We start from the raw sequence: 16798 nt of genomic DNA, 5'->3' as shown, positions 1-16798 counted from the left end.
ATTAGTATTTTTTAATGCTCAAATTTATCTGAGGTCAGAGGTAGCCCCTTCAATTTGGTTACTGTATCTTTCTGATATGATCCCAGTAATCTTCCTATTTCCTTGGCACAGCAAGATATATCAGGCCTAACTTGTCAACTCTGCCACATACTTGGAATCATCCTTTTCTCCAAAAAGACTGCTTCATTGAGGATATTTAAAAATTAGGAGTGTTCATTATTTCTGGGATGTCATTTCTTCTAGGTTTTTCAGTGGACAGAGCTTCAGATCTACTTTTTAAGGTTTTTAAATTTTATAGAGACAGGATCTCATGCTGTCTCCCAGGCTAGAGTTCAGAGGTGCTATCATAGCTTGCTACAGCCTTGAACTCCTGGACTCAAGCGATTCTCCCACATCAGCCTTCTGAGTAGCTGGGACTACAGATGTGTACCACCAGGTCTGGCTAATTTTTAAAAATTTTTTGTAGAGAGTGGGTCTCACTACGTTGCCCAGGGCTTGTCTCGAACTCCAGGCTTCAACCAGTCCTCCCGCCTCAGCCTCTCAAAGTTCTGGGATTACAGGCAGGAGCCACTGCGCCCTGATAGAATCTGTCATTGTTGTTGTTGTTGTTTTTAAAGAAAAGTAAGTCATGAGTTCATACTAATATATCTGATATAGTGTAATGATACAGTTTTTTGTTTGATTTGTTTGATTATTTGTGTCTTTTTTAATGCTGGAAATCTTGCTTTCCAAAGGCATTAATATATTTGCTTTATTATGCAATCTACCTGTAATAAGTTCAAAAATATATAAATATTGTAAATGAACCAATTATTTTTATTGTGTATATATATTGTATTATTTTATTGTATATTTTAAGGTAAACAACATGATATTTTGATATACACAGTGAAATATTTACTACAGTTAGGCAAATTAACATATCCATCCTCACTCACAGTAGCCCTTTTCATGTGTATATGGTAAGAGCATCAGAATCTACTCTCAGCAAATTTCCAGTATATATAAAAACAGTTTAAGACACTTCTCAAAAGAAGACATTTATCTAGCCAAAAAACACATGAAAAAATGCTCACCATCACTGGCCATCAGAGAAATGCAAATCAAAACCACAATGAGATACCATCTCACACCAGTTAGAATGGCAATCATTAAAAAGTCAGGAAACAACAGGTGCTGGAGAGGATGTGGAGAAATAGGAACACTTTTACACTGTTGGTGGGACTGTAAACTAGTTCAACCCTTGTGGAAGTCAGTGTGGCGATTCCTCAGGGATCTAGAACTAGAAATACCATTTGGCCCAGCCACCCCATTACTGGGTATATACCTGAAGGACTATAAATCATGCTGCTATAAAGACACATGCACACGTATGTTTATTGCAGCACTATTCACAATAGCAAAGACTTGGAACCAACCCAAATGTCCATCAGTGATAGACTGGATTAAGAAAATGTGGCACATATATACCATGGAATACTATGCAGCCATAAAAAATGATGAGTTCATGTCCTTTGTAGGGACATGGATGAAATTGGAAATCATCATTCTCAGTAAACTATCGCAAAGACAAAAAACCAAACGCCACATGTTCTCACTCATAGGTGGGAATTGAACAGTGAGAACGCATGGACACAGGAAGAGGAACATCACACTCTGGGGACTGTTGTGGGGTGGGGTGGAGGGGGGAGGGATAGCTTTAGGAGATATACCTAATGCTAAATGACGAGTTAATGGGTGCAGCACACCAGCATGGCACATGTATACATATGTAACTAACGTGCACATTGTGCACATGTACCCTAAAACTTAAAGTGTAATAATAATAAAATAAAATAAAATAGAATATTTCTTTGTAGCTTGTTTTGTCTTTAGATTGCATCATTAGGACTGTACACTCTGAACACTATCATTTAAAGTTACTTGAATGAACTATTTCATTTTTATTATTATTTAAGTTCTCGTGTACATGTGCAGAATGTGCAGGTTTGTTACATAGGTATACACGTGCCATGGTGGTTTGCTGCACCCATCAACCCATCATCTACATTAGGTATTTCTCCTAATGCTATCCCTCCCCTAGTCCCCTGCCTCCATCAGGCCCCAGTGTGTGATGTTCCCCTCCCTGTGTCCATGTGTTCTCATTGTTCAACTCCCACTTATGAGTGAGAACATGTGGTGTTTGGTTTTCTGTTCCTGTGTCAGTTTGCTGAGAATGATGGTTTCAAGCTTCATCCATGTCCCTGCAAAGGACATGAACTCATTCTTTTTTATGGCTGTATTTTATTCCGTGGTGTATATGTGCCACATTTTCTTTATCCAGACTATCATTGATGGGCATTTGGGTTGGTTCCAAGTCTTTGCTTTTGTGAATAGTACTGCAATAAGCATACGTGTGCATGTGTCTTTATGGTAGAATGATTTATAATGCTTTGGGTATATACCCAGTAATGGGATTGCTGAGTCAAATGGTATTCCTGGTTCTAGATCCTTGAGGAATCACCACATAGTCTTCCACAATGGTTGAACTAATTTACACTCCCACCAACAGTGTAAAATCATTCCTATTTCTCCATATCCTCTCCAGCATCTGTTGTTTCCTGACTTTTTAATGATCGCCTTTCTAACTGGCATGAGATGGTATCTCATTATGGTTTTGATTTGCATTTCTGTAATGACCAGTGATGATGAGCTTTTTTTTTTCATATGTTTGTTGGCTACATAAATGTCTTCTTTTGAGAAGTGTGTGTTCATATCCTTCAGTCACTTTTTGATGGGGTTGTTGTTTTTTCTTGTAAATTTGTTTAAGTTCTTTGTAGATTCTAGATATTAGCCCTTTGTCAGATGGATAGATTGCAAAAATTTTCTCCAGTTTTGTAGATTGCCTGTTCACTCTGATGATAGTTTATTTTGCTGTGCAGAAGCTCTTTTATTTAATTAGATCCCATTTGTCTATTTTGGCTTTTGTAGCCATTGCTTTTGGTGTTTTAGTCATGAAGTCTTTGTCTATGCCTGTGTCCTGAATGGTATTGCCTAGGTTTTCTTCTAGGAATTTTATGGTTTTAGGTCTTACGTTTAAATCTTTAATCCACATTGAGTTAATTTTTGTATAAGGTGTAAGGAAGGGGTCCAGTTTCAGTTTTCTGCATATGGCTAGCCAGTTTTCCCAACACCATTTATTAAATAGGGAATCCTTTCCCTGTTGCTTGTTTTTGTCAAGTTTGTCAAAGATCAGATGGTTGTAGATGTGTGGTGTTATTTCTGCGGCCTTTGTTCTGTCCATTGATCTATATATCTGTTTTGGTACCAGTACCATGCTGTTTTTGTTACTGTAGCCTTGTAGTATAGTTTGAAGTCAGGTAGCGTGATGCCTCCAGCTTTGTTCTTTTTGCTTAGGATTGTCTTGGCTATGCAGGCTCTATTTTGGTTCCATATGAAATTTGAAGTAGTTTTTTCTAATTCTATGAAGAAAGTCAATGGTAGCTTGATGGGGATAGCATTGAATGTATAAATTACTTTGGGCAGTATGGCCATTTTCACGATATTGGTTCTTCCTATCCAGAAGCATGGAATATTTTTCCATTTGATTGTGTCATGTTTTATTTCCTTGAACAGTGGTTTGTAGTTCTCCTTGAATAGGTCCTTCACATCCCTTGTAAGTTGTATTCCAAGGTATTTAATTCTCTATAGCAATTGTGAATGAGTTTCACTCATGATTTTGCTGTCTATTATTGGCGTATAGGAATGCTTGTGATTTTTGCACATTGATTTTGTGTCCTGAGACTTTGCTGAAGTTGCTTATCAGCTTCAGGTGATTTTGGGCTGAGATGATGGGGTTTTCTAAATATACAATCATGTCATCTGCAAACAGAGACAATTTGACTTCCTCTTTTCCTATGTGAGTACCCTTTATTTCTTTCTGTTGCCTGATTGCCCTAGCGAGAACTTCCAACACTATGTTGAATATGAGTGGTGAGAGACGGCATCCCTGTCTTGTGCCAGTTTTCAAAGGGAATGCTTCCAGTTTTTGCCCATTCAGTATGATATTGGCTGTGGGTTTGTCATAAATAGCTCTTATTATTTTGAGATACGTTCCATCAATACCTAGTTTATTGAGAGATTTTATCATGAAGGGGTGTTAAATTTTATCAAAGGCCTTTTCTGCATCTATTGAGATAATCATGGTTTTTGTCATTGTTTCTGTTTATGAGATGGATTATGTTTATTGATTTGTGTATGTTGAACCAGCCTTGCGTCCCAGGTATGAAGCCAACTTGATCGTGGCGGATAAGCTTTTTGATGTGCTGCTGGATTCAGTTTGCCAATATTTTATCGAGGATTTTCACATTGATGTTCATCAGGGATATTGGCCTGAAGTTTTCTTTTTTTGCTGTGTCTCTGCCATGTTTTGGTATTAGGATGATGCTGACCTCATAAAAATGAGTTAGGGAGGATTCCCCCTTTTTCTATTGTTTGGAATAATTTCAGAGGCAATGGTATCAGCTCCTTTTTGTATCTCTGGTAGAATTCTGCTGTGAATCCACCTGGTCCCGGACTTTTTTTTGGTTGGTAGGCTATTAATTACTGCCTCAATTTCAGAACTTGTTATTGGTCTATCCAGGGATCTGACTTCTTCCTGGTTTAGACTTGGGAGAGTGTATGTGTCCAAGAATTTATCCATTTCTTCTAGATTTTCTAGTTTATTTGTATAGAGGTGTTTACAGTATTCTCTGATGGTAGTTTGTATTTCTGTGGGATCAGTAGTGATAACCCCTTTATCATTTTTTTGTGTCTATTTGATTCTTCTCTCTTTTTTTCTTTATTAGTGTGGCTAGTAGTCTATCTATTTTGTTGATCATTTCAAAAAACCACCTCCGGGATTCATTGATTGTTTGAAGGGTTTTTCATTCTCTATCTCCTTCAGTTCTGCTCTGATCTTAGTTATTTCTTGTCTCCTGCTAGCTTTTTAATTTGTTTTCTCTTGCTTCTCTAGTTCTTTTAATGTGATTTTAGGGTGTCAATTTTAGATCTTTCTTGCTTTCTCTTGTGGGCATTTAGTGCTATAAATTTCCCTCTACACACTGCTTTAAATGTGTCCCAGAGATTTTGGTACTTTGTGTCTTTGTTTTCATTGGCTTCAAATAACTTCTTTCTTTCTGCCTTAATTTTGTTATTTACCCAGTAGTCGTTCAGGAGCAGGTTTTCAGTTTCCATGTAGTTGTGCGGTTTTGAGTGAGTTTCTTAATCCTGAGTTCTAATTTGATTGCACTGTGGTCTGAGAGACTGTTTGCTGTGATTTCTGTTCCTTTGCATTTGCTGAGGAGTGTTTTACTTACAATTACATAGTCGATTTTAGAATAAATGTGATGTGGTGCTGACAAGAATGTATATTCTATTGATTTCGGGTGGAGAGTTGTATAGATGTCTATTAGGTCTGCTTGGCCAAGAGCTGAGTTCAAGTCCTGAATATGCTTGTTAATTTTCTGTCTCATTGATCTGTCTAATATTGACAGTGGGGTGTTAAAGTCTCCTACTATTATTGTGTGGAAGTCTAAGAGTCTTTGTAGGTCTCTAAGAACTTGCTTTATGAATCTGGGTGCTCCTGTATTGGGTGCATATATAATTAGGATAGTCAGTTCTTCCTGTTGCATTAATCCCTTTACCATTATGTAATGCCCATCTTTGTCTCTTTTGATCTTTGTTGGTTTAAAGTATTTTTTATCAGAGACTAGGATTGCAACACCTGCTTTTTTTTTCTTTCCGTTTACTTGGTAAATATTCCTTCATCCCTTTATTTTGAGCCTATGTGTGTCTTTGCATGTGAGATGGGTCTCCTGAATACAGCACACCAATGAGTCTTGCCTCTTTATCCAATTTGCCAGTCTGTGTGTCTTAATTGGGACATTTAGTCCATTTACATTTAAGGTTAATCTTGTTATGTGTGAATTTGATCTGGTAATTATGATGCTAGCTGGTTATTTTGAAGAACTGTTATGAACAGTTTCTTCATAGCATCTATGGTCTTTACAATTTGGTATGTTTTTGCAGTGACTGGTACCAGTTATTCCTTTCCGTGTTTAGTGCTTCCTTCAGGAGCTCTTGTAAGGCCAGCCTCGTAGTGGTAAAGTCTCTCAGCATTTGCTTGTCTGTAAATAATTTTATTTCTCTTTTGTTTATGAAGCTTAGTTTGGCTGGATATGAAATTCTGGGTTGAAAATTCTTTTAAGAATGTTGAATATTGGCCCCCACTCTCTTCTGGCTTGTACGGTTTCTGCCAAGAAATCCGCTGTTAGTCTGACGGGCTTCCCTTTGTGGGTTACCCAACCTTTCTCTTTGGCTGCACTTAACATTTTTTCCTTCATTTTGTGTCCGAAATTGGTGGGTTCTTGGTCTCACTGACTTCAAGAATGAAGCCGCGGACCCTTGCGGTGAGTGTTACAGTTCTTAAAGATGGTGTGTCCGGAGTTTGTTCCTTCTGATGTTCAGACATGTTAGAGTTTCTTCTTTCTGATGGGTTTGTGGTCTTGCTGGCTTCAGGAGTGAAGCTGCAGACCTTCGCGGTGAGTGTTACAGCTCTTAAGGCAGTGCGTCTGGAGTTGCTCATTCCTCCCATCCGGAGTTGTTCATTCCTCCCGGTGGATTCGTGGTCTCGCTGGCCTCAGGAGTGAAGCTGCAGACCTTTGCGGTGAGTGTTACAGCTCATAAAGGCAGTGCAGACCCAAAGAGTGAGCAGCAGCAAGATTTATTGCAAAGAGTGAAAGAACAAAACTTCTACAGCGTGGAAGGGGACCCAAGTGGGTTGCCACTGCTGGCTCGGGCAGCCTGCTTTTATTCCCTTATCTGGCCCCACCCACATCTTGCTAATTGGTGCATTTTACAGAGAGCTGATTGGTCCATTTTACAGAGAGCTGATTGGTCTGTTTTGACAGGGTGCTGATTGGTGCATTTACAATCCCTGAGCTAGACACAGAGTGCTGATTGGTGCATTTACAATCCTCTAGCTAGACACAAAAGTTCTCCAAGTCCCCACTAGATTAGCTAGACACAGAGCACTGATTGGTGCATTTACAAACCTTTAGCTAGACACAGAGTGCTGATTGGTGCATTTACAATCCCTGAGCCAGACACAGAGTGCTGATTGGTGCATTTACAATCCTCTAGCTAGACATAAAAGTTCTCCAAGTCCCCACCTGACTCAGGAGCCCAGCTGGCTTTGCCTAGTGAATCCCGTGCCAGGGCTGCAGGCGGAGCTGCCCGCCAGTCTCGTGCCATGCGCCCACACTCCTCAGCCCTTGGGCGGTCGATGGGACTGGGCGCCTCGGAGCAGGGGGCAGCACCTGTCGGGGAGGCTTGGGCCTCATGGGAGCCCACCTGGGGAGGCTCGGGCATGGCGGGCTGCAGATCCCAAGCCCTGCGCCACAGGGAGGCAGCTGAGGCCTGGCAAGAATTCGAGCATGAAACAGGTGGGCCAGCAGTGCTAGGGGACCCAGTGCACCCTCCGCAGCTGCTGTCCCAGGTGCTAATCCTCTCACTGCCTGGGGCTGGCGGTGCTGGCCGGCCACTCTGGGTGCGGGGCCTGCTGAGCCCGTGCTACCCGAAACTCGCGCTGGCCCACGAGCACCACATGCAGCCCCAGTTCCTGCCCGTGCCTCTCCCTCCACACCTCCTCGCAGGCAGAGGGAGCTGGCTCCAGTCTCAGCCAGCCCAGAGTGGGGCTCCCACAGTGCAGCGGCAGGCTGAAGGGCTCCTCAAGCACGGCCAGAGTGGATGCCGAGGCCAAGGACGTGCCAAGAGCGAGCAAGGGTTGCTAGCACATTGTCACCTCAATTTCAACCTTGGTGAATCTGATGATTATGTGTCTTGGGGTTGCTCTTCTTGAGGAGTATATCTGTGGTGTTCTCTGTATTTCCTGAATTTGAATGTTGGCCTGTCTTGCTAGGTTGAGGAAGTTCTCCTGGATAATATCCTGAAGAGTGTTTTTCACCTTGGTTCCATTCTCCCCATAACTTTCAGGCACACCAGTTAAACGTAGATTTGTTTTTTTCACATAGTCCCATATTTCTTGGAGGCTTTATTCATTCCTTTTCATTCTTTTTTCTCTGATCTTGTCCTCTTGCTTTATTTCATTAAGTTGACCTTCAATCTCTTATATCCTTTCTTCTGCTTGATCAATTCAGCTATTGATACTTGTGTATGCTTCACAAAGTTCTTGTGCTGTGTTTTTCAGCTCCATCAGGTCATGTATGTTCTTCTCTAAACTGGTTATTCTAGTTAGCAATTTGTCTAACCTGTTTTCAAGGTTCTTAGCTTCCTTGCATTGGGTTAGAACATGCTCCTTTATAAAGCTCGGAGGAGTTTGTTATTACCCACCTTCTGAAGCCTACTTCTGTCAGTTCGTCAGACTCATTCTTCATCTAGTTTTTTTCCCTTGGTGTTGAGGAGTTGTGATCCTTTGGAGAAGAGGCATTCTGGTTTTTGGGATTTTCAGCCTTTTTTCATTGGTTTCTCCCCATCTTCTTGAGTGTTTCTACGTTTGGTCTTTGAAGTTGGTGACCTTCAGATGGGGTGTCTGAGTGGATGTCCTTTTTGTTGATGTTGATGCTATTCCTTTCTGTTTGTTAGTTTTCCTTCTAACAGTCAGGCTTCTCTGCTACAGGTCCACAGGAGTTTGCTGGAGGTCGACTCCAGACCCTGTTTGCCTGGGTATTAGCAGCAGAGGCTGCAGAACGGCAAAGATTGCTGCCTGTTCCTTCCTTTGGAAGCTTCATCCCAGCAGGGCACCCACCAGATGCCAGCCAGAGCTCTCCCGTATGAGGTGTCAGTTAGCCCCTACTGGGAGGTGTCTCCCAATCAGGAGACATGGGGGCCACAGACCCACTCAAGCAGGCAGTCTGACCCTTAGCAGAGCTCGAACCCTGTGCTGGGAGATCCACTGCTCTCTTCAGAGCTGTCAGGCAGGGATGTTTAAGTCTACTGAAGCTGTGCCCACAGCCACCCCTTCCCCTGGGTGCTCTGTCCCAGGGAGATGGGGGTTTTATCTATAAGCCCCTGACTGGGGCTGCTGCCTTTTTTTTTTCGGAGATGGCCTGCCCAGAAAAGAGGAATCTAGAGAGGCAGTCTAGCCACAGCAGCCTTGCTGAGCTGCGGTTGGCTCCACCCAGTTTGATCTTCTGAGTGGCTTTGTTTACACTGTGAAGGTAAAACCACCTGCTCAAGCCTCAGCAATGGTGGATGCTTCTCCCTCCACCAAATTCTAGCATGCCAGGTCGAGCTCAGACTGCTATGCTGGCAGTGAGAATTTCAAGCCAGTGGATCTTAGCTTGCTGGGCTCCATGGGGGTGGGACCTACTGAGCCAGACCACTTGGCTCCCTGGCTTAAGCCCCCTTTCCAGGGGAGTGAACAGTTCTGTCTCGCTGGCATTCCAGGTGCCTCTAGGTTATGAAAAACAAAAAACAAAAAAACTCCTGCAGCTAGCTCAGTGTCTGCCCATACAGCCGCCCAGTTTTGTGCTTGAAACCCAGGGCCCTGGTGGCGTAGGCACAAGAGGGAATCTCCAGGTCTGTGGTTTGTGAAGACTATGGGAAAAGCACAGTATCTGGGCTGGAGTGCACTGTTCCTCACAGCACAGTTTCTAATGGCTTCCCTTTGTTAGGAGAGGGAGTTCCCTGACCCCTTGTGCTTCCTGGGTGAGGCAACACCCTACCCTTTTTCGGCTTGCCCTCAATGGGCTGCACCCACTGTCTGATCAGTCTCAATGAGATGAACCGGTTACCTCAGTTGGAAATGCAGAAATCACCTGCCTTCTGCATCAATCTCACTGGAAGCTGCAGACCTGAGCTGTTCCTATTCGGTCATCCTGCCAGCAATCTCCAAATTATTTATTTTATTGCTCATGTCATCAGTTTGATATACAGTTAATTTTCTTCAATTTGATTCAATTTTTTAGGGATTCATGTTTTTCCATTTTAAATTTTTTACTTTTTTTTTTTTTTTTGAGACAGAGTCTCACTATCTCCCAGGCTGGAGTGCAGTGGTGCGATCTCGGCTCACTGCAACCTCTGCCTCCCGGGTTCACACCATTCTCCTGCCTCAGCCTTCCAAGTAGCTGGGACTACAGGCGCCCGCCACCACACCTGGCTAATTTTTTGTGTTTTTAGTAGAGACGGGGTTTCACCGTGTTAGCCAGGATGGTCTCGATCTCCTGACCTCGTGATCCACCCGCCTCGGCCTCCCAAAGTGCTGGGATTACAGGTGCAAGCCACCATGCCCGGCCAATTTTTTCACTTTTTAATTATGTACAACAATAGTTGAAACCATACATATACTCAGGAGCTCTTTGTATTAGCTATGTTTTTCTGGAATATAATTAGCAAATATTTTCTTCAGATTGTTATTTGTCTTTGTTTATGGTGATTTTTTGACATGTGTAAGTCATTCAGATATATTTTTATATAGCTAAATTTATTAATATTTAACTTGCTTTTGGAATTTGGGCTTTATTTTTGACAGTTTTTCTGTTTCCAGATTAAAGAGGAATACATCATTAATGACAAGATATGAAATGCAAATGCACACATTAAAAAAACCCTAAGTATCATTAGCCTTTCGGGAAATACAAATCAAAACTACCATGAGATAACATTGTATAGATAGATAACATCCATTTGATTGATTAAAAAGGAAATATATGGATATATCAAGTGATGTAAAGACTGAGGAATAACTGGGATTTTCATACACTGCTGGTAAACAAAAATAATATACCCACACAAAAAATAAAAAAGGAGGAATACATCTATTTTTAATTCAAATATATGGTATGAGTCATTGTGTTTAAATCTTGCATCCATCTGGAAATTATTATTTAGTAGTATTTTATTTTAAAATATCAGATGCTTTTTTTCTTCCCAGATGCTGTTTTAGATATTAGAGATATAATGGTGACAAGATCAACAATATCTAGTATCTCTCAGAGCTAATGTTCCTGTAAGGGGAGACAGCCCACAAAGATGATTTTAAATAAAGGTAAATGCCATAAAGACGGTGAAAGAAGATGATGTGACAAGGAGGGACTGAAGAGATGCCTCTCTGATAAGATGATATTTGAGTGATTCTTGCATCACATGAAGAGGACAACTATATCAGGCTCTGGGACAGAACTATCCAAGCCAAGGGAATACTTAGTACAAAGGCACTGAGGAGCAATAGCCCCTAACACTTATTAAATGTTTACTATGAACCAGACACAATGCCAAAACACTTCATCTGCATTATCTCATTTATTTCTTACAACTACCCTTTGAATTAGGTAACAATAATCATCCTATATTGAATATGAGGACACTGAGATTCAAAGGGCCTCCTCTCAGTCTCCAGTGTAGCTTTCAGGGCTCAACCTGCAACAGTGAATTCCTGATTTTATCTCTCCAGGCTTTCATGAGAAGGACAAGAAGCCATATTGCCGAAAGGATTTCTTAGCCATGTTCTCACCCAAGTGTGGTGGCTGCAATCGCCCAGTGTTGGAAAACTACCTTTCAGCCATGGACACTGTCTGGCACCCAGAGTGCTTTGTTTGTGGGGTCTGTATAATTACTTTTCTTTCGGACTTAGGGAAAGTCAAGGGTTCTCCTCTCTGAGAGGAAGAGCTGCAGTTAGTGAAAGGGTTCACAGTCCTGAATGAGGAATGGATGTGGGCATCCTAAAGGAGAAACGAGATACAGATCCATTTGCTTGTCTGTTTTGCAAGCGGGAAATCTAGTCTCCATTTGTCAAGAACCTGAGGGAAATTCCTGTAGCTGGCAGGTAACTGTCAGGAATTTCAAGGCTGAAAATTTTACTTTGCTGACATTTTACCTCTTGACATTTGCATTCCTTTTCTCTCTCTTCTCTCTACCCCAGGACTGCTTCACCAGTTTTTCTACTGGCTCCTTCTTTGAACTGGATGGACGTCCATTCTGTGAGCTCCATTACCATCACCGCCGGGGAACGCTCTGCCATGGGTGTGGGCAGCCCATCACTGGCCGTTGTATCAGTGCCATGGGGTACAAGTTCCATCCTGAGCACTTTGTGTGTGCTTTCTGCCTGACACAGTTGTCGAAGGGCATTTTCAGGGAGCAGAATGACAAGACCTATTGTCAACCTTGCTTCAATAAGCTCTTCCCACTGTAATGCCAACTGATCCATAGCCTCTTCAGATTCCTTATAAAATTTAAACCAAGAGAGGAGAGGAAAGGGTAAATTTTCTGTTACTGACCTTCTGCTTAATAGTCTTATAGAAAAAGGAAAGGTGATGAGCAAATAAAGGAACTTCTAGACTTTACATGACTAGGCTGATAATCTTATTTTTTAGGCTTCTATACAGTTAATTCTATAAATTCTCTTTCTCCCTCTCTTCTCCAATCAAGCACTTGGAGTTAGATCTAGGTCCTTCTATCTCGTCCCTCTGCAGATGTATTTTCCACTTGCATAATTCATGCCAACACTGGTTTTCTTAGGTTTCTCCATTTTCACCTCTAGTGATGGCCCTACTCATATCTTCTCTAATTTGGTCCTGATACTTGTTTCTTTTCACGTTTTCCCATTTCCCTGTGGCTCACTGTCTTACAATCACTGCTGTGGAATCATGATACCACTCTTAGCTCTTTGCATCTTCCTTCAGTGTATTTTTGTTTTTCAAGAGGAAGTAGATTTTAACTGGACAACTTTGAGTACTGACATCATTGATAAATAAACTGGCTTGTGGTTTCAATAACTCATTGTCATATTTGTTTGGGAGATAAACTTTCTGCTTCCCGTGTTATATACTAGGCACTATGTACAATTAAGATTATATCATACCTCGTTTCCTTCCATCCAATGCACACTTTAAAATTTTTAATCAGAATAAATTAAAAGGAGGGTCTCCTTTTCACTAATTTTTCTTTTTTTTCTTTTTAGTTTGGTCCCATAACCATTTTATTTTCTAGACTTAGATGATTGAATCATTTTTAAAAATGACAAAGCTTCTTAAAATTGTTTTTATTACTTTGTTTACAGTAGGAGAAACCCTGGCTCTCCATTAGATACCTTACAAATTCATTTCTTTTTCCTTTTTTTTTTTTCTGAGATGGAGTTTCGCTCTTGTTGCCCAGGCTGGAGTGGAATGGCACGATCTCGGCTGACCGCAACCTCCACCTCCTGGGTTCAAGCAATTCTCCTGCCTCAGCCTCCTGAGTAGCTGGAATTACAGGCATGCGCCACCACGCCAGGCTAATTTTTCTATTTTTAGTAGAGATGGGGTTTCTCCACGTTGGTCAGGCTGGTCTCAAACTCCCGACCTCAGGTGATCCACCCACCTCAACCTCCCAAAGTGTTGGGATTACAGGCGTAAGCCACTGCGCCCAGCCACAAATTCATTTCTAAAGTAAAAAATGAAACACAATTTCACATTTGCCTCCTGAGATGGCTGTTCTTAGAGCATCTCTGAAGAAAGATGCTATAAAAAAAGCTCAAATGATTATTATCTAGAATTAGGAAAGCCAAGCCTCAAAGAAAAATTCCTCTTAATCATTTGTTCATCTCAAAATATTATAAGTAAATATTTAGAAAAGCTTGTCAGGTTATCAGAGAATCTGATTTTCTTATGTCCTGTCAGTTTACTGTCCTACAGTTTACTTTTTATAAAAGTAAGCTTCACAAGGACTAATCTTTCTGCAAAAGGGATATTGAGAAGATCAGTACAATATCTTTCTTCCCGTGGTCTTAAAAATAATTGTGTGATTATTTGTTATAACAAAAACCAGACTCTTAGAACCCTTGATTCTGAGATAAGTTGCTGGCGAAAACTCCTTCACTGGAGGTATTTTTAAAAATAGGACAAAATTTGGTGTCTTTAGATTGATAGAGGAATAGTACTACTTGGGAGAGCTGAAATGGATTAAATGTTTCTTGCCAAACTTTATTATATCTATGTCCTTTGTTGGAATGGATAATAAGGGGGCTTTGAGAGTTACAAGGAATTGGCAACAGTTAATTCTATAAAATAGGAACTCCAAATGCATGTAAGATATGTGGGAGGCCACACAGATACGGAACCATCTGGCCTCTATCCTGTTTGGCTGTCTGAGAGCGCCAGACTATGCAGAACACACATTCAACTTTTAAACATCCTCTTTGCAATGTCTTCACTGAACGATGTCACACGCAGGTGTTAATATGGCAATATTCTTGGTTGCCTTGGCAATTTGACAAAGTAAACTTGGAGTTTTAGCCCTTAAAAAGAAATGTACAGGTGCTAAAACTTTTTTAAAAAGGATTAGCTATTTTGAGATTCAATAGAATTTAACTATTTTTAAATGTCAAAGAAAATCCAGGGTTCACTAAGATGTAATTAAGAAGTGAAAACACTTTCTTCCCACATTGAATGGAAGTGGTTTTATTTGCTCAAAAAAGAGATACTGACTTCAGGACCAGTGTTTTAGCAATAAGGAAACTACTCACAAGTAAAAAGTTCTGCTTTTTAAAAACCCTGGAAATGCCATTACTAAAATTGATCACGTACCTATTCACTTTTGGTTTTGAGTAACTTCTAGGGTGTTTAAAAAATAAAACCCACCCTCACAGGACAGGGGTTTTCCACCAGTGAATATAAACATAGCAAGGAATATGCTCTAGAGTTGGCACTGTATTCTCAAAGGGGAGTCCCTCAATTAGTTTGGTCAGTTTTTCTTTGAAGTAAATTTAGTCTCTTCCAAGGTAATACTTTGATAAAGACAACAATTATTTTTCCATCCAAGTTCTATCACACACTCTTCTTGGAGTTGTAGGATGGCTGCCAGCTCATGCTTCTTGTTTCATAACCAGTAGGGGGAGCAAGAGTGCTTTTATCGAGCATTTGCAAGCAAAAGTTCTGGGATTCATCCTCACTGGTCTAGCCTAGGTCACATACCAGTAATTTTTGCTGGGGGAATGGATTCTGCAGCTTGGCTTAAACCAAACTGAATTATTTCCAAAGTTACAAGCAGGACTAAGTTTCCCGAAAGCACAAGGGCTTTGTGGAGGAGATGTGAATACTTTAAAAGCTGGATATTGGTAAGAAGCGGGAAGAGGACAATGAGTCTTGAATTCGTATGTTCAAAAGTGAAAATATTGGAGTTTCTGAGTTTCAAGGTAATGTAGAAGGTAAGCAAGCAGGCATTGTCAGTATCCTGAGGGATCATGTCCAAGAACTTTACAGAACCCAAAGGCAGAGGAGAGAGCCAGGAATGCTGGTGTCCTGAGGAACACGCGGCAGTGGCACTGCTCTTCCTGGGCCCCTAGGGGCGCACCACTGAGAAGCATCAAAAGCACCTTCAGTTTGGCAGTCTGGAAAAGGAGATCTTGCAGCTGAAATCAAGGTGAGAAAGAGTAGCAGCTTCCTTTAGAGGCGAGTGTCCTAGGCATAAGCACGTCCTCAATAAGGCAGTGGTGGCAGCCACTGAAATATGACACTGAAAAAGAGATTGCCTGTCCCCAAAATATTGTGGAGGTTGTGTTACTAGGTACCATCAGTGCAGCACGTTAAGTGCTGGGAACACAGAGCTCAGTGGGGAAATGGAAATCTCTTGGGATCCACAGGATAAAAAAGAAAGAAATCTCAGGTAAAAGCTGGTGCTTGGGTTGTACTTGTTGCAAATTTATAACTTTGCCAGAAGGCAGTGATGTCTCAAATTTATAAGAAAGGAGACAGTTTATGTAGGACATTCCCCTACCTTAGATATAGTCAGCGTATAGTGCCTAAATTGATTTTCCGTGGGGAGAAGTCTCCTAACTGTGTTTAGGTTCATAGACCATGGATTATGGACAATTGCGTAGACTTCCTGGCACCCTGTTGAGAGCCATCCATCTTCCCTTCCTATTTTGGATATCATTAAATCACAATAAATACTGTATTATGGGAATAACATTTTTCCTGGGATAAGTACCTCAATTCTAGCGAGAGATATCTCAGATCACAGGTGTTACTGGAAAAACTCCTAAAGCTGAAAATGAACAGACCAAGGAATCAAAAAAGGCTTTACTTTCTCTAAACTTTAACTTAGAGAATTTGATTTTGGATTTTAATGTTTTTGGACTTTGATATGCTATGTTGAATAATATTATTGGATATAATTGAGGATGGGACGTGAAATGAAAGGGGAGTGAATTTCTGAGCTGTTTTTCCCCACAGTCTAGTTTCTCCACAAAGAACTGCATCTCCCATTCTTGGTCCACGTGTTTAGGCAAGGCTGACTTTAACCTCAGCCTCAGAAATAGGTACAGTCCCAGGTCTGACCAATAAAAGTACTTTGTTCTTCTGAAGGAAGGTGATTGGATCAGGGATAGACATGTGACCTCAGCAAAGCCAATGACCTTTACTAGATTTATTCAGAAAGAACATTCCCATTTGTTGGAATTCTAGTTGTGCAGATAATAAAAACCCATTGCTGCTGATAAATATTTTTATCATCACTTGGGGGAGGCTGTCTGAGAAAGAGGCCAGCACAGTGGAACGTAGAACCAAGTAATGGAGAGGCTGTGTTTTCTTTTTTTGAGCCACTCAGTTCTACCATAGCAGCATCTTAACCATAGACTAGGAAATTATGTGAGCAAATAAATTCTCTTTTTTGTTTACATTGAACAAATAAACTCAGTGTTGGTACAGAACGTATATTGTATATCGTCATGAAAAACTAATACACAAAAATAGTGTTTGATCACTTCTTGATGCTTTTTACACCAGAGCACAGTGAAACTCTGTAGTTTAAGGTTAAGTCATCCTGTGGATAGCTCGCATATTTA

General features: G+C 41.0%; 1 protein-coding gene across 8 annotated transcripts in view; it reads left to right on the top strand.

Moving 5' to 3' along the window:
• LPXN (leupaxin) overlaps positions 1 to 16798 on the top strand; it is an 84442-nt gene that overhangs the window by 38742 nt on the left and 28902 nt on the right. For 6 of the 8 annotated variants that reach the window (XM_008951808.6, XM_008951806.5, XM_034932663.3 and 3 more), the window contains 2 exons: positions 11432 to 11580; positions 11900 to 12752. The exons of the other annotated variants lie outside the window; for them this stretch is intronic. In XM_008951808.6, coding sequence (XP_008950056.3) covers positions 11432 to 11580; positions 11900 to 12169 — 419 coding nt within the window. In that variant the 3' untranslated portion in view covers positions 12170 to 12752. Of the gene's footprint in view, positions 1 to 11431; positions 11581 to 11899; positions 12753 to 16798 lie in introns of those variants that run through there. 8 annotated transcript variants of the gene reach the window in all.

The sequence above is a fragment of the Pan paniscus genome, chromosome 9, assembly GCF_029289425.2.
Source record: "Pan paniscus chromosome 9, NHGRI_mPanPan1-v2.0_pri, whole genome shotgun sequence".
Classification (NCBI taxonomy): Eukaryota; Metazoa; Chordata; class Mammalia; order Primates; family Hominidae; genus Pan; species Pan paniscus.
Note: the sequence above shows the minus strand (reverse complement) of the source record. Positions and strands in the feature narration are given on the sequence as shown.